Here is a 26,101-nt window from a genome sequence, read left to right on the forward strand (position 1 = left end):
TTTTGAAAAGAAATTAAAGAAATGAATACTTTTATTCAGCAAGGATGCATTAAATCAATCAAAAGTGGCAGTAAAGACATTTATAATGTTACAAAAGATTAGATTTCAGATAAACACTGTTCTTTTGAACTTTCTATTCATCAAATAATCCTGAAAAAAAATATTGTACACAAATATTTTGTACAATTGTACACATTAAATGTTTCTTGAGAAGCAGATCAGCATATTAGAATGATTTCTGAAGGATCATGTGACACTGAAGACTGGAGTAATGATGCTGAAAATTCAGCTTTGCCATCACAGGAATAAATTACTTTGTGAAATATATTCAAATAGAAAACAGTTATTTTAAATTGTAATAATATTTCACAATATTACTGTTTTTTTACTGTATTTTTAATTAAATAAATGTAGCCTTGGTGAGCAGACGAAACTTCTTTTAAAAACATTAAAAATCTTAGTGGTTCCAAACTTTTGGACTGTACTGTATATATATATATATATATATATATATATATATATATATATATATATATATATATATATATATATATATATATATATATACATAATGTAAATATAAGTTACAGCCTATCAAGAGGAAACATTTGAGGATTTTTTTTTTTTTTTTTTTATGCGCATATTAACTGTTCACTGATTCGAAATTCAGTATCATTTTGGACAGAGAAAATGGGAAAATGTATATTAAATGTCTTGCTGGTATCAATTATTATTAGTGCCATTTATTATTGCTGGTGTTTCTTAATGGGTTTTTTTTTTTCAATACTTTAAACGACAATGCTGCTAAATTAAACTATACTTTTACCTTGGTGGCCCTGTAATAGCAAGAACAAAATGACAAAAATATTACAAACAGACCAGTTTTATTACCAATATTTCCTTATCAAATCACAGCCATTTTCACATCACACACTGTGTGAACTCTCTTGAACGTCACTTAGCCTGTAAAATATACAAAAAATGCTATAAAACATTATTAGATTAGATAGTTTCAACTTTACTTAAAAGATCCACTAGCCCTTCTTTACTAAGGAACATGGTCTCTCCACTCTGCTGACAAATCACCTCAAATATGGGCAGATCCTCTAGAGCTTTCTGCCCTACCACCACCACATACGGATACCCGAGAATTTTAGCATCCTTCAGTCGTTTACCGATGGTCATCTGAATCCTGTCATCCAGTACCACTTCTCCTCTCAAGTTGGGCAGACTGTTTCCCAAGCTTTGAGCCAGTTCATCAGCCATGGATGTGACTTCCTGTGCTTTACTGCCCTTTTTAGGTGGCAGAACACACACTTGATAAGGAGCGATCAACCCAGGCCAGTGAATAGCATCCTCAGATGACATCACCTCTATAGAAGCGGCAAGTATCCGTGTGACGCCAAGTCCAAAACAGCCCATCTCTGCAACTGCAGGCACATTGGATGCATTAACAAACAGGGCCTTAAACACCTGTGAATATTTTGTGCCGAGGTAAAAAGTGTGCCCCACTTCGATGCCTTTGGATTCAGTCAATGTGCCTGTTTGACACAGTGAACACTCAGTCTGCCCTGGTTCCACGGTTTCGACGTTGGCAGAGAAGCCACAGTTCCCACAAACAAGTAACTGGTCTTCGCCGATGTCTGCCGGCAGCTGAAACTCATGGGAAAGTGTGCCTCCTATGTTGCCGGTGGCAGCCTGAACCTGCACCCACTTCAAGCCCAGTCGGTCAAATATCCGTCCATAAGCTTGACACACAGAGTGGTACGTATGAAGAGCCGCCTCTTCATTAATGTCAAATGAATACATGTCTTTCATGTAGAATTCCCGGCCACGTAAGAGCCCAAATTTCGGCTTCTGTTCATCACGGAATTTGCGTGTTACCTGCAAGACATAAGCATGTTATCTACTTATATACATAACTGACCTGTAACTGTAAGCAACTGTAAAATAGTAGCATTTTTACAAAATAAGATTGTGCGTGAGAACCTCATTTGTATTTTGGGTTTGAAACCAACATGAGGGTGATGACTGAATTTCCATTTTTGGATGAACTATCCTTTTAATACCTGGTATAGCAGAAGTGGCAGCTTCTTGTAGGATATTGTGGTCTGGGAAGCAAAAAGCTCTGTGACTGCTTCTTCATGAGTCGGTCCGAGGCAGTATTCCGCATTGTGCCGATCCAGTAGCCTGAACATCTCTTTCCCCATTAGCTCCCAGCGGCCACTCTTCTTCCAAAGTTCTGCGCTGCACAGTGCCGGCATGTCAACTTTCTGCCCACCGATTGCCCACATCTCCTCATCGATAAGACGAATTAGCTTCTCCATGGACCGCAGAGCGACTGGTAAGTAATAGAAGCAGCCAGGGTTGGAGGGATGGATAAGTCCCGTCTGCAGCATCAGTCTCTGGCTACGGCATGTCAAGTCTCCGCCCTCCTGACCTTCCCGGAGGTTGGATGGCAGGAAGAGGCGAGACACAAGCGGTGGTGGAATGACTGGTTTGGAAACGGCAGAGACTGAGGGAGAAGTGTGGATGGTACAGTTGATGTGGCTTTTCTTAGATGCGTTGAAAAGAGTCCTGGACAGAAGACTTGGGAGCTTGTGATGACAGTGATGCATGAACACCTCCATTTTTGACAACTCAAATTCTGTGAGACTTTTAATGAAAGAACAAACAAAAGTATGGTTGACAGTGGGCAATCGATTATTCCTCACAGAATATGCACCTTCACAACTGCAGAAAGCTCTAGAGAGAAATGGAATGTGTAACTCTTTTACACTCTATGAAGTTTCAGAGACTTAGTTAAAAATTTTATTATTTTTTTCATTTTGTAATCATTAAACAAATATGTAGTATAATGTTACTGTGGTTTTGGCATGCTGGCAGAAATTATACATATTTTCCAACCAAATGTATTGCTATAACACGTTTCAGAGTGTGAAATAACGTTTTTACCATATTTAAAAATGGTATTTTAATTGCTTTGAACATTTGTGCCAACTATTTTACTGTGGGTCTCTGAGAGAATGTTTTGAAATGTTTTAAGTTTTGTTCATTGATGGGATCTACACGATATTTCATACGTAAATATGAGCACTGTCTCTGCTTTACATTTCAAGCGACAAATTCAAACAACCAGCTCCACAATCTGATACAGCAGCTCTGCTGTAGCCTTCCTGCTGTCAATATCACAGGCTAGATAACATGCACATTGTACCACAGAAAAACCGACAAAATGTCAAACTTACCGCGAGTAATGTTTTACCTCTTGCTTACATCTATAACCTTGTCAGATTAAACTGAGATAATTAATTGGGACACTGATGATTGTACACATCAATAAAGGCTAAACACATAAAAATCTCCATATGACAGAATGATGACCTTTTTCTTCTTGTAAGTCGTACAGCGTACTAGTGCGCTACACCGCCACCTGCTGCACTGGAAGTCGAAAAGCACACTGCATTGGACTAGTAGGAGGAGTCTGTTTCTATGGTTATTTCAAACAAGAAGCCTCAGGAGTCAGGACCGGTTTGTTGTCCTGCAAATAACTTCAAGCCATCCAGCCAAGCGCTTCTGTTTTATTTCTCGCGTTTAAAAGTGTGAAACATGTCTAACACAACAGTCAAACAGAAGAGACACGCTTTGAACGTTGCCAAGTAAGTTTATACACTACAAACGCTCAAAGAGCAACTCAAACACTTTATTGTTAATGTTAGTTTGACACTGCCAGTCAGCATGTCACCAGTGCATACGTTAATTTATTCATTTGATTTTTCAACATTCAATTTAAGTGAAGTAGTGTCCTAAGATTTGATGTGCAATTCTACAACTAAAAATATTTATCCTATATTTATCCTAAATATTTATATTCTTCCTTCCAGGTCATCCAAAACACTAAATGTATCATCTGGAGTATTTCGCGCGAGTCGAAGCATTTCAAAGACCATTAACCCTTCATTCAGCGGGAAGAGCTTCAGTTCGGCAGGTGACAGTAAAGTTCTAGACAAGAGCTCGGCCCAAACACCAAAACACTCTATTCAGGTAATGGACATTTTGTTGTGAATATGCATAAATTCCCTATATGATTTAATTGGCAAAAATCAATCAATCAATCAATCAATCAATCAATCTATAAGAAAAGAAAAAAAAAAATTTGTTCCTACTTCACCAGGTGTTTGATGAACATGGGCAGGACGTTGCTCCTCGCCCATTATATAATCCAGATCCTGGGGTTTTACAACCTAAACAGGGAAAAATATTTCCTGCGCATGACACATCATGGACTACCATGACAGACTTTCCCTCGGTAGCCTTCCAGACCACCAATGCAAGCTTTACTGGACCATTTACAAGGTAATTGAGGAGAAATGTCAAAATATTACTTCTTTGCAGCACTTGAGTGCAAATAAATCAGTACCACAAAGAATTATCTTACTTTTGTTGCTATAGTAACAAAGGAGTGATGTCTGCTGTCATGTCAGGTCTTTTTTTGGGAGCGCATCCAGAACAAGCCTGACAGCGGAATCGGTGACTGACTTGTTAGTGAAACAGGACTTGTCCAGCAGTCTTTCAGGTTTTCGTTTCCATTTCATATTTTCACTTGCCAAGTTTCCTCATTAACTTGTCCGTTCATTAATTATCTGATTTTTTTAATGTTCCAGTATGGCATTCTGATATTCCTCTATATTTTGCTGTGTTTGCTTCATACAGATGTTCAGGTTCGTAAAGACGAGGTGAAGGAGCAGGTCAGGGAGGACATATTGGACAGTGTGCTGGATTGTTACCTGACTGAGACAGAGACCATCTGGCTTCTGGACATTCCTGCAGTGTCCGTGTCAGTAGATTCAGAGGATGCGGAGGCAGTCAAGTGAGTCACATTTATGATCTTTTTTCCCAGTAATATTCAAATTCCTTTTTAAGACTGAGTTAACTCATGACATTTGACTTGTTTGACATATTTTTTGCTCATTAAACCATATATTTCTCATTTACTTCACATTTATTTTCACTTTAGCTAGACTCACTTTTTCCATAGTACTAATATGGCTGTTTTTTGTTCTTATGTTTTGAAGGGAAAGTAACAACGCTTACACAGAACTGTGCAAAAACAGACAGGGCAACGATAAGTATGTGGAGCGCTCAATGCAAACGTTCAGTGGTGCACCAAAGACGAAAGAGGTCCAATGTGATAGCATTACAATGGCAGACAAAGGTATGATGTCAATACAAAGTCCATTTATAATCTGCACTTAAAATAAAAGGCACTTCATTGTGATTCAAATGTAATTTTTTTTCACATCAAACACTCTATCCAGGTGTCATGGCCACCATCTGGGACATGTATGATTCATTCTGCAATAAAAGTGATGTCAGTGGAAACACAGCAGTGTCTGCTCAAGAAAATAAGCCTGCTGTCCCAGACTCCTCCTCCATGAGTTACCTCCTGAACCCTAAGGGATCTGACCAGAGTATGTCTATGGTCAGCCACACCAGTACAGGTAATTATTTTTATAAATAAACACTACATTTAGAGTAATCGTTCCCAGCTGGTGTGTGTATAATCATATAATCATGCATAATTGGATAACAAAGGAAAAAAACTTATATCGTATATCATTTGGTAAAGCTGTACAAATTAGACAGATGTCATCATGGACAGGTTCACCTTCTCCTTCTAACAATTAATATAATAACAAATGATATACAGTTTAATGAAAAGTTATGTGAAATGATTTCATCCTTGAAACAAAACTACAAAATATAGCACAAAAGATAGTTTGATCCAGACTACATTAAATACAGATTCACTTAGCAATGAGGCTAAACACTTGATGAATTATTGGCTTATTTAATAATAATAATAATAATAATAATAATAATAATAATAATACATTTAAATGTTTAAGGTAATTTCTTTTCCTGTTTGTTTTAATTTAGACTTTTTAAAACCAGTCATTAGGTTTTTTCACATTACATTATGGAAATGGTTAAAAAAGCATTAATTTTCATCCTTGCTTTTAATGTAGTTAGTGGCTCAAGCACTCAACTTGAAAAGATGTCGTGTGTGCTTCCGGTGGAGGAAGAGCCAGATCTTAAGCTGATCTTACAGTCAGACAAATTAAAGCAGGACCTGGCAGTGATGGAAAAGGTGGTTCTGGCCAATATCTTCCAGCCCAAGCTTGCTGCATACAGACAACTGCCTATAATAGAGGGTGATGTCTTTTGTACTGTATAGCATCTAAAATTGCATGTTAAATGTATTTTTATGTTTTTGTATTTAAATATCAATTTATATATAAAAATTTGAAATTTGATAGAATATGTATACTGCTTTTTTGAACAGACCCAGACTGTGTGCGGATGGAAATGGGGTCTAAAAACTCCTTGAGCCCATTCCTTGAGCATCTCTGGGCCTTTGAGTGTGAACTTACCATGGGGCGAAATGTCAGCTGTATGACCTGGAACAAGAAAAACCCAGTACTATCCATTTTACCAACATGTTTCATCCACAAATGATTTCATTTATTCATTAATTTTGTATTTTTATATCTTTACTGAATAACGTGTTTCCCTACAGGATCTTCTTGCTGTGGGATATGGACAGCTTGATTTCAAAGATCAGAAACCTGGACTTGTGTGCTGCTGGTCTTTGAAGAACCCCACGGTATTCTGCATATTCTTGCACACTTTAGAACAAAGACAAATAGCAGATTTAGCCAATTTAACAGTGTTTGTAGGTATTTTATTTGTACAGATCCCTTAAAGGAACACTCCACTTTTTTTGAAAATAGGCTCGTTTTCCAAATCCCCTAGAGTTAAACAGTTGAGTTTTACCTTTTTCAAATCCATTCAGCCGATCTCTTGGTCTGGCGGTACCACTTTTAGCATAGTTTAGCATAGTTCATTGAATCTGATTAGACCGTTAGCATCTCGCTCAAAAAAATGACCAAAGAGTTTCGATATTTTTCCTATTTAAAGCTTGACTCTTCTGTAGTTACATCATGTACTAAGACCGACGGAAAATGAAAAGTTGCGATTTCCTAGGCCGATATGGCTAGAAACTATACTCTCATTCCGGCGTAATAATCAAGGAACTTTGCTGCCGTACCATGGGTACAGCAGACGCAATGATATTACGCAGCGCCTCTCACAAATGTCTCTATGGTTGCAAGGCACACTCTGCAAACGGGGGTCACAGCCGCTGCGTAATATCATTGCACCAAGTTATCAATGCAAGTTGCAAGTCTTAGTACACAATGTAACTACAGAAGAGTCAAGTTTTAAGTAGGAAAAATATTGAAACTCTTTGGTCATTTTTTTGAGCGAGATGCTATTGGTCTCATCAGATTCAATGAACTATGCTAAGCTGTGCTAAAAGCGGTACCGCCAGACCCGGAGATCGGCTGAATGGATTTGAAAACAGTAAAACTCAACTGTTTAACTCTAGGGGAGTTGGAAAATGAGCCTATTTTCAAAAAAAAGTGAATTGTTCCTTTAAGCTCTGAAACTTGCAAGTTGTTTTAATGGTACAAAGACCTCTATGTCAAAAGATCAATTAAATTTGATTTCTCCCCTTTAAATGTTGTGCTCACATACATAAACCCCCCAAAAAAGTTTTGGACACTTACGTCACACTTAATTCACACTAAATGTGTGCATTTCTTTGCATTAGATAATAATAAATTAAACCAAGTAACAAATTATGCTACACAAACTTCTTTAAAAAAATGTTTTGATTGAAAAGTGTGTTTGTGAGCTTTCTTAAAAATAAATGACAGTAATATTTTATTATCTAATGCAAAGACATTCATACATTTATAACCACTGTATTCTTTTCCTGTCTTTGTATGCCTTAGCACATCATCATGTGTTTTTGTGAACATTCTTTAAATATGTTTGTTCATTTGTTTCAGTGGCCTGATCGAATCTATCATTGTGAGAGTGGAGTCACTGCACTGGATTTCTCAGCTTATAATGCCAATCAGCTGGCAGTAGGCATGCATGATGGCACCATTGCCATCTATAATGTACAGACCACAGAACAAACACCCATCGTTGACAGCAGGTGGGGCTGTGAGCATTCCTTCTCTTGATCAGCTACAGTACAGGAAGTTACGGATTGTAACATACAGTTAAAATAGGCTTCTCAATATCAGTGGTTTGCGACCCCAAAAAATTCCAAAATTAAAATAAATAGACTTATCAGTGTTTAATAGAGAAGAAAACACTTTTGTTGTTGACATCAAAGGCCATACATCCTTTCATACGCAGTAATTTGGTTGGTAATTTATCTAAAATCTAGTCAAATTAGGCAGATGCCAACATTTGCAAATTCATTCCTCATATTCAGAAGGTTCATACTGTATAAATCATACTTCTTTATAAATGTTTCATTCCATGTTAATAATTTTGCGTTATTTTGCTATGCAGTGATGATTTTAATACATTTTCATGAATGATTTTAAGTATATTTTTATTTACTTTTGTATGATAAACAATTTTGGTAGTGTTGAGTCACCACTTGATGTCCAATGGGAAAAAAAACAGTTGAGAATCACTGATCTACAGTATATAACCTGAAAGTCATAGTGCCTATAGGGAAAGTACACATAGCAAAAATGTATTTTTGATTAGGTTCATTATTGTGGAAATATTACAAAAACCAGATCTAACCCTATTTTGATTACACACAAGCATGTTCTGATATTGCATTGACTTTAGTCTTGTGTCATCTCGTCACAGTGACTGTGCCAACATGCACACCTCTCCGGTGTGGCAGCTCAGATGGATTGATCATGAGAGTGGTCTGGGTGGAGAGGATAAAGGGGAAATACTCATCTCTGTGTCAGCTGATGGAAGAATCAGCAAATGGGTCCAGTACAAAAGCCTGGAATGCGTTGGTAAGTGAGACAGGCGTGATACACATCTGTGTAGAACCACAGACCAAAGATATAGTGTTACAACATTGGCCCCACAAAGCATTTGGACACTTGAAGGGATATTCCACCCCCCAAAAAAATAAAAGATGTCATCATATAACTCTTTGTTGTTCCAAACCATATATTTGTATTAAGGTGCCGTCATATTTACCGTTGCTTGGTGAAATCTATTTCATTAGGAAGAGGCTACATAAAGTGACTTTTGTGTGAGCGGTGCTTCATACATCCCTACACTGTTGACAATGGACAATAGACAATTTTTTGCCAGCAGAATTTTTCCAAAATTCTGTTAATGTGATTGCACCTTCATAATGTACAAATAACTATCATTGAGGATATAAAAGACTATAACACAATACTGACGAGTTGAGCTGGTTGTAGTAAGTTTGAGCCATGTGTTGAATAATTTGTATTTTGTCTGAGTTAGACCTGATGAAACTGAAGATGTCTGACATGGGAACAAACCGCCAGCGCTGGAGACCATTTATCTCACCATTGTCACCGGGGCTGTGTTTCGATTTCCATCCTAATGTGAGGCCTACATTGAGTACAGTAGTACATCTCACATATGTACACATAATTATAATATCAAAAAGCTGAGATTTGTTATTAGCTATAATGCCATTGTCTTACAGGATTCAAATATCTACCTGGCTGGAACAGAGGAAGGTCATATTCACAAGTGCTCTTATTCATATAATGAGCAATTCTTGGAAACTTATAAAGCCCACAAAGTATGTAAACATGTTTGTCTAATTTTTAATGTGCCTTATGGTTGCAATATGGAGTCCTCCTTCATGTACAAACCCGATTCCAAAAAAGTTCGGACACTGCACAAATTGTGAATAAAACAGAATGCAATGATGTGGAAGTTTCAAATTTCAATATTTTATTTAGAATACAACATAGATGACATATCAAATGTTTAAACTGAGAAAATGTATAATTTTAAGGGAAAAATAAGTTGATTTTAAATTTCATGGCATCAACACATCTCAAAAAAGTTGGGACAAGGCCATGTTTACCACTGTGTGGCATCTCCTCTTCTTTTTATAACAGTCTGCAAACGTCTGTTGACTGAGGAGACAAGTTGCTCAAGTTTAGGAATAGGAATGTTGTCCCATTCTTGTCTAATACAGGCTTCTAGTTGCTCAACTGTCTTAGGTCTTCTTTGTCGCATCTTCCTCTTTATGATGCGCCAAATGAAAGATCTGGACTGCAGGCTGGCCATTTCAGTACCCGGATCCTTCTTCTACGCAGCCATGATGTTGTAATTGATGCAGTATGTGGTCTGGCATTGTCATTTTGGAAAATGCAAGGTCTTCCCTGAAAGAGACGATGTCTGTATGGGAGCATATGTTGTTCTAGAACTTGGATATACCTTTCAGCATTGATGGTGCCTTTCCAGTTGTGTAAGCTGCCCATGCTACACGCACTCATGCAACCCCATACCATTAGAGATGCAGGCTTCTGAACTGAGCGCTGATAACAACTTGGGTTGTCCTTGTCCTCTTTAGTCCGGATGACGTGGCCTCCCAGTTTTCCAAAAAGAACTTCAAATTTAGTTTCGTCTGACCACAGAACAGTTTTCCACTTTGCCACAGTCCATTTTAAATGAGCCTTGGCCCAGAGAAAACGCCTGCGCTTCTGGATCATGTTTAGATATGGCTTCTTTTTTGACCTATAGAGTTTTAGCCGGCAACGGCGAATGGCACGGTGGATTGTGTTCACCGACAATGTTTTCTGGAAGTATTCCTGAGCCCATGTTGTGATTTCCATTACAGTAACATTCCTGTATGTGATGCAGTGCCGTCTAAGGGCCCGAAGATCACGGGCATCCAGTATGGTTTTCCGGCCTTGACCCTTACGCACAGAGATTGTTCCAGATTATCTGAATCTTTGGATGATATTATGCACTGTAGATGATGATAACTTCAAACTCTTTGCAATTTTTCTCTGAGAAACTCCTTTCTGATATTGCTCCACTATTTTTCGCCACAGCATTGGGGGAATTGGTGATCCTCTGCCCATCTTGACTTCTGAGAGACACTGCCACTCTGAGAGGCTCTTTTTATACCCAATCATGTTGCCAATTGACCTAATAAGTTGCAAATTATCTTATTGCTACCTGTCCCAACTTTTTTGGAATGTGTAGCTCTCATGAAATCCAAAATGAGCCAATATTTGGCATGACATTTCAAAATGTCTCACTTTCAACATTTAATATGTTATCTATATTCTATTGTGAATAAAATATAAGTTTATGAGATTTGTAAATTATTGCATTCCTTTTTTATTCACAATTTGTATAGTGTCCCAACTTTTTTGGAATCAGGTTTGTACCTTTAAACATTTACTCTTTCTTTTCTTTCTCTACTATTCTCTCTGCACTTTTCTCCAGGGTCCCGTCTATAAGGTGGCATGGTCGCCGTTCTGTCCAGATGTTTTCCTGAGCTGTTCCTCAGACTGGACTATTCAACTCTGGAGACAGGACCTCCAGCTACCTGTGCTTTGTTTCAACTCTAAACAGAAGGCTGTGTTTGATATCATGTGGTCTCCGCACTGTGCTACTGTCTTTGGAGCTGTCAGCGAGGGTAAGGTGGAGATCTGGGACCTGAGAGTCAGTAGGTAAGATCTTATGTTCTGTAGCATTTATAATATTGAATAATAACAACTATTATGTTTTCTTATCTTATTTTAACATCATTTTAAAATTTTCAGTGCTTAGAGTTTTTTTTTTTCTGTTCAGCAGTTTACAGTGCACTTGTTTTTTTTTAACAGCCTGGACCCGACAATTGTGAGCGAGACCAGTTCAGGAGTGAATCCGACAGCTCTGCTGTTCACCACTGAGACAGACTGTGTTCTGGTGGGGGACAGTGAGGGGAAGGTCACTGTGTACAAGCTGAAAAACCTCAAACCTGGAGGCAACACACAGGTAAGGCCTTATCTGTTCATGTCCATGTGGCTCGACCTGTGTGGTACAGTACTCAAAGTAATCCAAGTAATCAAAGTCCAATGCCAAGATCATTTATATCTCTTGTGTTTCTGCAGGTGGAGACGTTGGAGGAAGTAATTCAGTCCACACTGTCCAGTCAACACTGAGGAGCATTAGGAAAGACTGGTACAGGCTCATATAAGGATCAGGCTGTTTGTTTTTACCTATCCATCATCATAATCTATATCCTCTGGCAGACTGAGCGACTCCATTTTACATAACAATGGGATTACAGCATGTATGCCTGTTTGTGCCTTATTGTCCATCCTTGTAGGTATAATATATCCCTCCAAAAAGTCATGTTTTAACATAAATTAAAGTATGGTGAATTTATTTGTAATTTTGATGAGATGAAAATGTCTTTTATGTATTTTTTTAAACCTTTGGTTGTTAACATTTAACAACGTAGGTACTATAACAACATTGTTTCAGAAGCTAATTAATAAGGGGAAAAAAAAGCTTTACACAAAGGCCTTATGTTTCTAACCATATATTTTAAAAGCATTTTTGCATGCAGGCATTCATTGGTAAGGAACAAATACATTTGTTTAAAATAATTGTCGGATGTGTTATATTGGTTTTGTGTGGGAACCACAGACAGAATGTAAGTGTTTGTTCTGTGGTAATGGACAGACAGTTTTATTACCACTTGCTCGCCACACATTACAGCTTATTGACGACATGAGGGCCACATCACACTTTTACAAATGACTGTCATTACTGAACTGTTGTTCTCTCTTACATCTCAAAAAAGCCTCTAATCTGAGCTTTTTAGTACAAATCAAACAATGTAGCAATGAAGATGCAACTCAGCTTATATAACAGAGCTTTTAAGAATAACAGCTGTGACATTATGACCGGAAACGGATCTTGCTTGTTTAGAAATGTATATGGGACTTTTTATCCATATGGCATATGGTCATTTATACATTTTAAAACACTTTTCCACATGAAGTTTTGTGTTGAAGGAAGTTGATATTCATAAATATTGTTAATTTAATATAATATAATGTAATATAATTACTTGCCTAATCTTATGATCGCTTAATGCGCCTTGGAAATCCTTCAAAACAAAATCTTATATTATTCTATTATATAGAAAATGTCTGTTAATGATACTGTAAACTGTTTATTAATTAATCCAGGAAGCATTGTAAATGTCGTTTTTCCCTCTTTTTTTGCATTATTAAATTCAAAGTTACCACTGAAAGAGACAGTGAGGCAAATGTCATACAGTATATCATAATATAAAATAAAATTATATATTATATTATATTCAACTTAATAAAGCAAAAAATGGAAGAAAAAAATAAAAAATGTGACATTTGCTATGCTTTCTTAATTACATTCAAATTTATTTAACAGACATACAAGTCTGCTCACAACACTGAATCCACCCTCTTGAGAGTGTTAAACGATATTTATCTCTCTACTGATTCCGCAGATTCTGTGGTTCTGATTCTTTTAGATTTATGGGCTGCATTTGATACTATCGACTACCTACTCTATTATCTAGACTAGAGTCTTGGGTGGGTCTAAAAGGAGCTGTTCTGAAATGGTTTCAGTCATATCTGTCTGACAGAATGTTTTTTGTGAAGATGGGTAATTTCACCTCCTCCATGGCACCTCTGAAACTGCGGCCTTTCGCAGGGTTCTATTTTGGCTCCTCTGTTTTCTCTCTACATGCTTCCTCTGGGTTCTATTCTAAGGAAACATGGTGTGTCTTTTCATTTCTATGCGGACGACACTCAAATTTATCTACCAATCAAAAGAAACAATCCGCAGCGATTACATCTCTTCTGCTATGCTTAGAGGAGGTTAAATCATGGCTAGCCCAAAATTTCCTCTTCCTAAATGAAGATAAGACTGAGGTTATTGTTTTCGGCCCAAATGAGAATTCTCAGTGTATAAGTCCTCATTTGGAGAGTTTGTCCATCTTTAGATCCTCACGGGTGCAGAACTTAGATGTTCTTGTTGACCAGTCTTTAAAATTTAACAAACATATCTCCTCCGTAATCGGATCCAGCTTTTATCAGCTTCGTCTACTGTCTAAAATCAAAGATTTTCTCACTCCAAAAGACTAGAAATGGCTATTCATGCATTTGTTACATCTCGGCTAGATTACTGCAACTCTTTATATTGCGGTATATCTAAGTCTCAAATTGCTCGTCTTCAGTTCAAAACGCTGCGGCCAGACTTCTTCACAAGTGTTGTTAATATGAACATTATATCACTCCTATTCTCAGATCTCTCCACTAGTTGCAATTTCACCAGAGAACAGACTTTAAAATTCTCCTTTTTGATAAATATAAATTTCTATATAACCTAGCTCTTGTCTATCTTTCTGAACTTCTTCAAGCCTAAAAGATCCTGCGATCGGGCTCTGCTGGTAGTCCCTCACTTTAGGTCCTGCTTTATGGTAATTCAACTATGTTGCTCTTATTTTTTGTTTGATTTGTTTTCTATGTATGTTATATTTTTCTTTTAATCTTGTTCTTCTGTAAACCAATTTGGTCAGCCTAGTGGCTGTTGTAAATGTGTTATATAAATAAAATTGAAATATAATATAATATAATATAATATGATATAATTACTTGCCTGCCTGTCTTTGCCTATCTTATGATAGCTTAATGTGCCATGGAAATCCTTCAACATAAAATCTCATATTATATGAAAAAATGTGGTAGGCCTACTTTATTATGGTGAACAATTTTCACTTTTAAGAAGTTGCTAATACCCCATTCCTAAACTTAAAAGGATTAGTTCACTTTGAAATGAAAATTAGCCCAAGCTTTACTCACCCGCAATGCTAGGTGTGTGAAAGTGACTCCATCCACATCCATCCATCATAAACATACTCCACACGGCTCCGGTGGCTAATAAAGGCCTTCTGAATCGAAGCGATGCGTTTGTGTAAAAAAAAAAATCCATATTTAACAAGTTATGAAGTAAAATATCTAGCTTCCGCACAAGCCGCCTTCCGTATTCAAGTTACGAAGAAAGTGTAAAACTCTTGCAGTTCACAAAGCTTATGTTACGTCCTGCGCCTTCCCTATTCAACTTACGGAAAAAGTGTAACTGATGTGACGCCAGTTTACATTTTTTTTTGTAACTTTAATACGGAAGTCGGTCTGGCGGAAGCAACATATTTTACCTCATTTTTTTTTTTACACGAACGTGTGAGTTGGGTATAACGCGTTACATAGTAACGCGTTACTGTAGTCTAATTACTTTTCCTGATAACACAGTAGTGTAACGCATTACATTTTAAATTTATGTAATTTGATTACAGTTACTGATGTCAATAAAATTACGTTACTTGCGTTACAAGAAAAAAAATAGGTAAAGTGCATTTCTAAAGAAATCATGCGTCATTATGAATCACCGGAGAACGCGTGGAGAATACCCGCTCCCAAGACGAGCGCGGTCCAACCTCCTAAACAAGCTAGATTGGATTTTTAGGCGATTTGTTCAGGATCGGGAGAGAAGGTAACTTCTGAACAATACTGTTTTCAAATGTTATTATAAATGTTTTCAGCATTTTTTTCCTGTCTTTAATGCAGTTACATACAAACATAAACACAGTTAAGATACCACACACATACATGCTACACACACAGCAAGGAATGTTTAAGCTGTGTCCGAAACCGTTCACCCGTTCTCCGATTCACTAATCCCTATATAGTGTATGTCATCTGCAAAGAGTGAACGAAATGAAGTGAGTAAATTCGGAGGCTGATGTTGACTATAACTGTGTGTCGGAGAGCTGGAGCTGTCACAGAAACGGCTCAACACGTGATAAAACTAGGCCTACTTTTATCCTACATGTTATTTTATAAAATAATATTAATAATAATCTTGATGACTTTATTTTGTAATCATACATACCTGCCAGCTTTGTAGTTTAATCGATTGAATGGTTTGTCATGCTTAATATGTGTTCATAATCATTAAATACTATTAAAAAAAACGGCAAACAAAAATAAACATTAACAAGTGTACAATATTTCATATATTTATTAGTTTATATTTCATATATTTATAAGTTATTTTTAGTTTGTTAGAATCTCACACTCACAGATGACGTCGTGAGCGCCCTCAGGCGACTGTTATGATTGCATTTGAATGAATAAGCTAGGCTACCTATAGATGATTAACGAATATTTTTAAAGTCAAGTTGCTGTTTTCATACTTCTATAATATTTTTCAGTCAATATTAAATTACAGAAAGAACTATGAGTTTCAGTTTGTTGCGTATTTTTGTAGGTTTCAAAGTAACTTGAACGTAATTAGTAATCTGATTACTTTTTACATGCAGTAATCAGTAATGTAATCAAATTACAATTTTAATGTAGTAATTTGTAATTTGTAGTGGATTACTTTTCTTGAGTAACTTAGCCAACACTGCGTATCACTTCGATTCAGAAGGCCTTTATTAACCCCCCGGAGCCGTGTGGAGCACATATTTATGATGGCTGGATGTGGATGGAGTCACTTTGTTCAGCTCATACTCATTGATCCCTATCACTGCCATTATAAAGCTTGGATGCTTCAGGATATTTGTTAATATTTCTGCAATTGTTTATCAGAAAGAAGAAAGTCATATTTACCTAGGATGGCTTGAGGGCGAGTAAAGCTTGGGCTAATTTTCATTTCAAAGTGAACTAATCCTTTATCCACTTCAACAGCTTCCTTAATAACTATTAATAAGCAGTAAATAAGGGGTTATTGAGGCAAAAGTCGTAGTTAAATATGAATATGTGTTCCCCATACTAAAGTGTTCGCAAAATGTCTGTTAATGAAACTATTATTAATTAATCCAGGAAGCATAGTATGTCATTTTTCTCTTCTTCTTTTTTTTTTTTTTTTTTTTTTGCATTATTAAATTCAAAGTTACCACTGAAAGAGTCAGTGTGGCAAATTATATTATATTGTATTATATTATATTATATTATATTATATTATATAGCTTGGTGATAATATTTGTTTTTGATGAAAAACAAGTTTTTCCTTATGTTTCCTTGTATTGATTTTGTCCCACAAACTTTCAAGTCATTTTGTCAATAGACATCATACTGTTATTCGTCTCATAGGGCACATCAGCCATAAAACCATAATGGCTCGGATTATAGCCATATTTCTCATTTGCACTTCTTTTTCTCTTAGGCCAAGTAGGTTTAAGGGAATAGAATTTGATGGTCACATCAGTAGATAGTGGACATCTGTTTTGCTCGGGGAGCAGCGTTGGTCTTTATGTGACTAGATTATCCATTCATTAAGGAGAATATCACTGCAATGAGACCATTAAACTGGAGATGTTAAGAGACAACAGCTTGTCCCTAAGGATGTAATTTAATTCCAGATTGGGGCAGTAAAGCACCTAAATACCTGCTGCCCTTTGTTTTCCGATCAAAGTTGTTTGACTTGAGGGGATCAAGTAAGTGTTGGGTGGGGTTTGCACAGGATGGAACGGTCCAATGCGAGCCGTCCAACATGCCACCATAAATTGGGGTCACGTCTCATGAGGAAATCAGATGTTCAGTAGACCTGAGAGAGGTTAGCAGAAGATAGAGAAGACCTTAGAGAGACAGAAGGAAACGTAAGGGCAGAACAGGAGGAGCGCGGACACTGAAGCCACTATGAGAAGGTTATATTCTCCTGCTGTACTGCTGCCAGTTCTGCTGCTGTGTGCTGTGTGTAGTGTGTCAGTCATGCAGGCTGACGTGAGGGCTGTCAAGCTGTGTGGCCGAGAGTTCATCCGTGCCGTCGTCTACACGTGTGGGGGCTCCAGGTGGAGGAGGTTCAGCAGTCCGCAGGATATGGAAGGTGAGTTTGCTATGAGGCGTAAACTATGATTCATGCTAATTCTGAATCATCACATGCCTCTTAAATGCTGGTTTCAGTGTTGGGCTTCAGAACAATTTTAGTCACTTTATATTACTGAAATAAAGGCTTTTTTTTTTTATTAATAAATACAACTCTTTATTAAAAATAATTGTAGTTATTTATCTATTTCTAATCATATGAATCCAATCAGAGATATTCCACACAAACACACACACACACACACACAAAAAAAAGATTAGCATTTTTTAGATATGTTAAATGTTCTAAAACAATATTTGTGGAGGATATGCATATACTTTATTAATAATAATTTACTGTGTTATACCCTGTCATACATGTGGAAGTTCGGTTAATTGAATTTTAATTGAATCCAGATCAAAAGGGAGAGGGATATAAATATATACACATTTATATTTGTTTATATTTATATAATAATAATAATATGTACTATAATTTGTTGTTTTTTTTTAAGTATGAAGTTTTAGAAGCATAATGACAAATATCAAAAGGGAGAGGAAATATATTGACAAATTTTGAATAATAATATATATATATGTATATGTATGTGAATATAATGACAAATGCAAACTCGAATGCATGTATTATATATATTATATAATATATATAATACATGCATTATATTATATATTATATAATGCATTCGAGTTTGCATTTGTCATTATATTCACATACATATATATATTTTATTATTCAAAATTTGTCACAAAAGTGTCTGAATAACTTTGGCTCCCAAAGTTCATCAATTTTACTGGTAGATCACTGTATGAAGAATTTTGGGGTATAATATTTCACAGTTTACTTTATTTTGGTATCCTCACTTACACAGATTAACTATAGTGTCCTGCACTCACTAGTAAAATTATATCAAAGATGGCTGAATAATTTTTGGCTTGACGGTATATATATATATATATATATATATATATTATTCTTAGGACAACTTTGATGAACTTTCTTATATATAAAATTTTCTTTAAACCATTATAATTTTCTTTTAGCCATTTTCTTTAAACACTGTTTTATAAGATTGTATGTAAATAAAACTTTACTTACTTGCTAATTACCAATGACCGTATGATTGCGAGTATCTAAGCATCTCTACCTCTTTCTGACCCTTCAAGCCTGATGATATTTAACAGAACACTGCTTTAATTGTATCAGTGAGATCAAGTCTCCTCCAGTCAACAGATAAACAACGTCTGGTGATATTACATTCCCATTAGACTGACACAAGTTGAGTCAAAGCAGAAAACTCCTGTGTCATTTTCACAGTGCAGCAAACATGATCTCCTGTCTGTGGAGTCTGAGAAGATTCTCTACCTGCCATCACATCAATTGAGACCCGATTGCATGCAAATATTGAAAAAAAAAAAAAGGGGGAAATAAGTTGGGAAGATGCTTTTATTATTACAAAAGACTGTAATAATATACAATTGATTCTAAATCAAAACTTGTAAAAAACTACTGGCTCAGTTTGCAAAAAAGTCACAAGTGTTTTTAACATAACTTTACTTTATATTTTACCTTTGTCATTCCACAGGGTTTTTTAATGGAGATCTAAGCAGCTCTGAGGATCTTAGTCAGAGTCTGGGATCTGACCTGACCAGGCGAGACCTGAACCATGATTGTTGTCAGTTTGGCTGCAAGAAAAGTGACCTCACGTTGCTCTGCTGAGGACTGAACTTGCGTTTTCTATTTGTCTCACTATGTTTTCTTCCATGTTGACTTCAGATGAATATGAACGCTTCTCTATAAAGTGTACAGTCAGTAGGAATTAATATATCAACTTAATTTGCCAATAGATTATGCTAATTTACATAAAAGCCTGTCTGTCTTAGATCATTCTGCCACACTTGTACTTTAAACAGCACCATGAAAAGAGGTCGAATATCAACAATGAAATTGTGTTGAAGTGCAGAGCAGTAATTGTGGTGAAAAACGTGTTTTAATTGTAAATTGTATTTTGTGAATAAACATTATTGCATATGCATCAAAGGTGTTTTTCCCCCTAAACCTCCAAACACTAAATCTGAAAATCACCATTATGATTTCACAATATGTTATTTTCCGACTCCATACGTTTTGGTAAACCAATTTGAGGCAAAGTGAGTGCAATTATATTAAAAAAATTTCTTATATATATATATATATATATATATATATATATACACACTGCCCTCCAAAAGTTTGGAAACGCCCTAGAAAAGTGGGGTTTTGGACAATATTGGCATGAATCCTTTTTAATTTGTGATAATTTTGCCCTTATAAGGGACAACACAAACTACGAAAACATATTTTATTATATAAACAGTTTATACATAGAAAAAAACGTAAATTTTCGATTCATCAAAATTTCCACCAGTAGCAGCTATCTGACCTAAACTGGGTTCTAATTGGTTCATTGTATTCTAAACTTAATTGGCAATCAATTGTTGAAGCTATTAAGATGAGCTGACCCAAAAATCTTTTACAAACCTGGGCCAAGTTTAAACCAGTAACCAGGCATCACAGCTGGCAAAGGGGCATGTTTGACTTTGACATGTATATATTGCCATTATTATGTAATCAAAATGAAAATTATTATTGCTGGTCTTCAATGATAATGTCAAGTTACTTTAATGTATTTGCACCAAAAAAAATGATAAGGATTTATGCTGATATCGTCCAAAACCACACTTTGCCAGGGGTGTTTCCAAACTTTTGGAGGGCAGTGTATATATGTATATATATATATATATATATATATATATATATATATATATATATATATATATTTTTTGTTACACACATCCACTGTATATATAACATAATACAATACATCAACATATCAGGCTTATATGTTTTATTGTTTTGGAAAGAGCAAAGTAATCTCAGATCTTTGTTAACATTTTTTGTACAAACACAGCTTGCACATGTTGCTGGGAAGAGATGATTTACAGTTACCAGACAGCGTGCGTACACACACACACACACACACACACACACACACACACACACACACACACGCATACACACACACACTCTAATGCAATTCAACTTTCACACACAGCTCCACTTACAACAAACTGACATGAGTTTTCTCACTTCTTTTGCGCATCTGAGAGACGTTTCACTTTGGACCATGTAGACATACTGATTAAGCACTACACAGAATTTAATTCATAGGTTTTTTTTTCTTTTTTCTTTCAGCTGAGAGACTCCTAGTTGTTCTTCGATTAAACTCAGTGCAATAAAAAAAAACCTTTAGTTACAGTGCTCATAAAATATGCAATGCAGTGTTAACGGACGGCTCCGCTCCGCTCGTCCTTAACGTTAAATGTGGATGGAATCCTATGAATCACAAAGCACCAGTAATCATCTCCAAACCATCACAACGTCTACATCAGACACTCAAAGATGTAACCAACATGTTTGTTCCTGACAGTGAACATCAGAACATCTGGGAATTTAAACAGTAACACAGTGTTTTTTTGTCCTTTTCATATTTTTTTTTTTTCCACAAGAAACAATATTTTTCACTTTATTCATAGGTTTAAACATTTAAAAAATATGCAGCTTATTTTCTCTTAAAGGACAATTCTGGAGATCCACATACAAACGAAAAGAAAACAAAAACAAAAACGATTTGGTCATTTAACCACTCAAGAACCTTGTCATCTCACAGAGACCGTTACCATTTGCAAAATAAAGAGGTTCTCAAGCGCAGGGACTCATGCTCAGGATACTGAGGGGAGAGGCTGGATACAAACACGTCTGCGTGAATGAGAAAAGAATTTACAATGTCCAAAAGCTGACAATCCATTGTTGAACTAATAGTGCTGCTATACATAACACTGTAATAACATTAAGCATGACGCATCTAGGTAGATACAGTATCCTGTTTCATTTTCTCTTTTACATGTCACCCGACCCATATATATAGCGTAAATTTTCTGTTGCACTTGAGTTAAAAAACTTATATCTGAAATAAATTTAAAAATTATACCTTAGCATTATACTGTACACAGCTTACCCAACTACACAGATAACAAAAACTTCAAGGATCCTAAATTATGATACCATTCAAAGTCTATTCATATACAGTGTAACTTGTTTCTTTTTTTTTTTTTATACAACAAATCAAGAATAAATAAAAATAGAGTGATGTCATGTACTCTGATGTCTAACACTGTTCCCTTGGGAATAACAGAAAGGCTATTTAACAATACAAGAAAACACCAAACGGCCTTCAAGATATATATTACCAATTTAAAAGGACTTTTCTGTTGAGGAAAATCACGTTTGTGTGTGTATTGCAAGCAGGAGAGTTTTAAAGCTGAGGCTGTTTATAAATTCCTACAAAGAGTTTCAAAAAAACCCAAAAAAACTATTGTTTTCCAATTAATGAACCTGACTGCATTGAGTAAATTAAAAAGAGATATTCCTGAATACGTTTTCATGACTAAGTAAGCTTGAGCGATACCAAAATCTGGTGCAGACCTCTTACTACATGCAACGGTATAGCGCCATCTTGTGGCAGAGGCTCATTCCTCTTTTAGACAATCGGTTGTTTACCGCACTAATTTGCTACCTTGTTCGAAAATGTGATACTTTTTGACAAACTGAATGCATAGAGTAATAAAAACATTACATGTCCAGTATCTCTTTTAGAGAAGGATACAGAAAATTCAGGTTCAGGTAGGCACAGCCAATAACACGTCGGACAGAAATAGAGGCTAAACCTTACGAACAAACCCAGGTCATTTAAAGATGTTGCAAAGTGAATACAGTTCACACATATAAGTACACTCTAAAACGGTCCACATTTTACAATGCAACTCATATAATACTGCTGGAGTGTGTGAGGTCCACCTGTATTGTACATCTACAAAGGTTTATCCATAAGGTCAGGTAGGGGTCAGGCTTGTGATCTGTCCTCTGTTTAAATATTCAGAATTGGTCCAAAATATGCAGACTTGCATGGATCAAAGATGCTGTTTAGTTGTCTGCCATGTATTTTCCTATGGTAAAAACACAAACGGACATTTTCAATAAATGCGTGCGAACTCTGGCTCTCTTCTATGCCGTTGTCACTCGCATAACTCACCTGCTGCGAACCTCTTCTTGATAAGGGAAAAACGATATCCAAGGCCAACCAGTTCAATGTCACAGCCTGACAGAGTGCTGCCCTCACTGGTGAACTGCACTGCCACCGGGGCGGGTTTACTGGGACCCTCTGTTAGCTGGAAACGGGCCAGCAGAGATCCTACACCTGAAGATATGAGAAAACAAATAGTCAACTTATTATTATTCATCATAGATAGAGTATATACACTGATATATACACTATAGTTCAAAGGTTTGAGGTCAGTAAGAAAAAAAGAAATGAATACGTTTATTCAGCAAGGATGCATTAAATTGATCAAAAGTGACAGTAAACATTTATAATGTTACTAAATGATTCAGTTTCAAATAAAAGAATAAAAAAATCCTGAAAAAAGTATCACAGTTTCCACAAAAATATTAAGCAGCATTGATAATAGGATGAAATTATTCGTGAGCACCAAATCAGCATATTAGAATCATTTCTAAAGGATCATGTGACACTGAAGACTGGAGCAATGATTCTGAAAATTCAGCTTTGCTTTCACAGAAATAAATTGCATTTACATTTTACATCAAATAAATAAAGCCTTCATGAGAATAAGGGATAATGATAAGAATAATCTTACCGACCACAGATTTTTGAACATTAGTGTATATACAGACAAAATTGAATCATGATTCTCACCTCCATTCTCAGACTTTTGTGAAATATCAGGAATCTTCCATAAGATTCTCTGCTGTTCTGCATTCCTATAAAGATACCAATAAAAATGATTATATTATCTAAAAATAAAGAAGATTAAGGAAATTGTCAAACTGTATCTCTTCCATCACATCTAGTACCATTCATTCACAGTATAATTTTTCAAACTCTCTAAAAAAATAAAAAAAGTAAAATGGACATTTTTCACTTTTTTAAGAAGTGGAAGTCATCATGTAGGTAGATGATAGCAAATATCATTTTTGTATTCCATTTTCTCCAATAGCAAATGAAAAATCTGTGATAGCATTTCTACAACTTTCCAAAAGAGGGAAAATATATCAAGAGATTGATTAGAGCAGACAGAAGAGTGAAAGATGTCAAATTTGCCATTACTCCCTCAGCTGACGTATTAGAAAAAATACATTAATTTGTCTTTTATAATTTACTGCCAATGTAACATAACACAAAGTATAACTTTATATAACTGTGTATTATATTTTTAAAAAATGAAAATATGAACACCTTGATAACACTTTATTTTAGGGTCTTTTAACTAGTTGCTTATTAGCTTGCATATTACTAGAATATTGGCTGTTTATTAGTACTTATTAAGTACATACTAAAGTGTTAGTTCACTCAAAAATGAAAATTCTGTCATTTATTACTCACCCGTGTGTCGTTCCACATCCATAATACCTTTGTTCATCTTTGGAACACAAATTGAGATATTTTTGATGAAGTCTGAGAGGTTTCTGTCTCTCCATAGAGATCCAACGCAACTACAACTCCAAGGTCCAGAAAGGTAGGAAAAAGACATACTTAAAAGTACTTCATGTGACTCCTGTGGCTTAAACTCAATTTTATGAAATGACATAAGTGCTTTGTTTGTGCAAAAAAAACAAAACAAAAAAAAAAACACATAATTTACCACTTTATTTCACAAAGATATTGATTTATATAAAATACTGCAATACATATTCAGGAGAGCGTTTTGTGTTCACATAAGAGCTGGCATTGTTGCGCGAACACGCTTCGGATAATATTATTTTGTAAGTAAAATGGTAATTTATGTTTTTTTGCACAAACAAAGCACTCACGTTGCTTCATAAAACTGAGTTTGGAATCACATGGAGTATTTTAATGATGTCTTTTTCCTACCTTTCTGGACCTTGGAGTGGTAGTTGCATTGGATCTCTATGGAGGGACCGAAACCGCTCAGATTTCATCAAAAAGATCTTAATTTGTGTTCCGAAGATGAATGAAGGTCTTGCTGATGTGGAACGACACAACTGGTGTCAACGAATTTTTATTTTTGGGTGAACTAACCCTTTAATGCCTTATTCTACATGACCATATTCTACATTCTTAATCCTACCCAATACCTATACCTTACTAACTATTAATAAGCAGTAAAATAGGAGTTTATTGAGGGAAAAGTCGTAGTTAAAGGTGCTAAAGAGGATGTTTTGTTTTATACATTTTTGCAATATTACTTGAAACTGTCTTTACTAACTGATAAAAGACTATTTATTAGGTGCACTGAAAGGAATAATATTAATATACATCATCTGTGCACGAGGTAGGGCCTTAAAAACATCAGCCAACCGTTTACGCGATCATTGGCCCTCTGGTTTGTCAATCACTGCCGTGACGTTCCTTGTGAGAGACGAGCGCGGCTGCGCACTCCAGTAACTTTCCACACTCTACAGGCGCCGCATGCAATGTTTTTGTCAGGAGACAGGAGTAACAACTGCAGATTATGAGTTACCTGCGGTGAGTCCGACATAATGAATCCACTAACACAACACAGCGAATGCCGGTGGTAAACACTCGTGTTCCAATACTCGTGCACGAGTTTTGGGAGGCGTTCTCTTGAAATGAGCTGTGAAGGAGGGGGGTTGTTCTTACGCATGTGCTCATTTAAAAAACTCACTAACAGTCTTTGGTTTCTCAGTCGACGAAAAGATCCTCTTTAGCACCTTTAATAGTGAATATGTGTTCCCAAACTAAACTAAAACTTTACTAGATTTGTGATGTTGATAACTGTGGAAACGCATCATCACAGTCTGTGAAAAGGGTCCATCATAATGCCTCATTTTCACAATGACGATTTGAATTTTGAAGACTAGAATTCAATTAATAGAAGAATCCCTCACCAGGCAGCTGGGGGAAGCACGGCCTGCAGTTTGCTGACGCCTCCGTCCACAGGGATGAGGAACTGAACATTGTTGAGGGCGACAGGAGTGGTCATGGCCCCACCGTTGTATTTGTAGTCTATCCTCAGATCGGTACTGGTGGGTTCACACTTCCAGCTCACTGCTAGATTTAGAGGAGTGGACTGTAGACCTCTCGGTAACACCTGATGTACATAGGGAAATTAAGTGTTAGATGAAATGGCCTCATCCTCAAATATCACAAAAACAATAAAAATATAAAGGTAAATACTGATTTTGTACGTTTAGTTTGTTTTCAAGGACATTTTTGTTTACTTGCACATGATAAACTAAA

At 36.1% G+C, this 26,101-nt stretch overlaps 4 protein-coding genes across 30 annotated transcripts in view; 2 read left to right on the plus strand and 2 right to left on the minus strand.

Moving 5' to 3' along the window:
* Positions 1 to 867: 867 nt before the first annotated feature.
* Positions 868 to 3,401, minus strand: pars2 (prolyl-tRNA synthetase 2, mitochondrial). Its single transcript, XM_048199850.1, has 3 exons — positions 3,249 to 3,401; positions 2,070 to 2,655; positions 868 to 1,884 (listed from the first exon to the last, which is right to left on the minus strand). The coding sequence occupies exons 2-3, from the start codon at positions 2,628 to 2,630 to the stop codon at positions 1,003 to 1,005; spliced, it is 1,443 nt and encodes a 480-aa protein (XP_048055807.1). The 5' UTR covers positions 2,631 to 2,655; positions 3,249 to 3,401; the 3' UTR covers positions 868 to 1,002.
* A 97-nt stretch (positions 3,402 to 3,498) lies between these two features.
* dnai4 (dynein axonemal intermediate chain 4) lies at positions 3,499 to 14,525 on the plus strand. Of its 2 annotated transcripts, none has more exons than XM_048199848.1 (17): positions 3,499 to 3,659; positions 3,885 to 4,044; positions 4,175 to 4,356; positions 4,485 to 4,576; positions 4,714 to 4,870; positions 5,076 to 5,215; positions 5,319 to 5,501; positions 6,030 to 6,215; positions 6,347 to 6,480; positions 6,581 to 6,667; positions 7,917 to 8,068; positions 8,746 to 8,903; positions 9,370 to 9,473; positions 9,578 to 9,676; positions 11,344 to 11,570; positions 11,724 to 11,877; positions 11,994 to 14,525. In XM_048199848.1, exons 1-17 carry the CDS (start codon positions 3,610 to 3,612, stop codon positions 12,042 to 12,044), a joined length of 2,316 nt encoding a protein of 771 aa, XP_048055805.1. In that variant the 5' UTR covers positions 3,499 to 3,609; the 3' UTR covers positions 12,045 to 14,525. The 2 variants fall into 2 exon arrangements, with proteins under 2 accessions (XP_048055805.1, XP_048055806.1); XM_048199849.1 differs by having other exon boundaries at positions 3,512 to 3,659; positions 3,885 to 3,988.
* A 1,985-nt stretch (positions 14,526 to 16,510) lies between these two features.
* Positions 16,511 to 19,800, plus strand: insl5a (insulin-like 5a). The gene is made up of 2 exons (XM_048198479.1): positions 16,511 to 17,763; positions 19,346 to 19,800. Exons 1-2 carry the CDS (start codon positions 17,577 to 17,579, stop codon positions 19,477 to 19,479), a joined length of 321 nt encoding a protein of 106 aa, XP_048054436.1. The 5' UTR covers positions 16,511 to 17,576; the 3' UTR covers positions 19,480 to 19,800.
* An 832-nt stretch (positions 19,801 to 20,632) lies between these two features.
* sgip1a (SH3GL interacting endocytic adaptor 1a) overlaps positions 20,633 to 26,101 on the minus strand; it is a 98,757-nt gene continuing 93,288 nt past the window's right edge. For all 26 annotated transcript variants that reach the window (XM_048199861.1, XM_048199868.1, XM_048199859.1 and 23 more), the window contains 4 exons: positions 25,750 to 25,952; positions 23,576 to 23,640; positions 22,892 to 23,056; positions 20,633 to 22,805 (listed from right to left, as the gene is read on the minus strand). In XM_048199861.1, the coding sequence (XP_048055818.1) occupies positions 22,783 to 22,805; positions 22,892 to 23,056; positions 23,576 to 23,640; positions 25,750 to 25,952 (456 nt within the window). In that variant the 3' untranslated portion in view covers positions 20,633 to 22,782. The remainder of the gene's footprint in view (positions 22,806 to 22,891; positions 23,057 to 23,575; positions 23,641 to 25,749; positions 25,953 to 26,101) is intronic.

The sequence above is a fragment of the Megalobrama amblycephala genome, linkage group LG8 (genome assembly GCF_018812025.1).
Source record: "Megalobrama amblycephala isolate DHTTF-2021 linkage group LG8, ASM1881202v1, whole genome shotgun sequence".
Taxonomy (NCBI): domain Eukaryota; kingdom Metazoa; phylum Chordata; class Actinopteri; order Cypriniformes; family Xenocyprididae; genus Megalobrama; species Megalobrama amblycephala.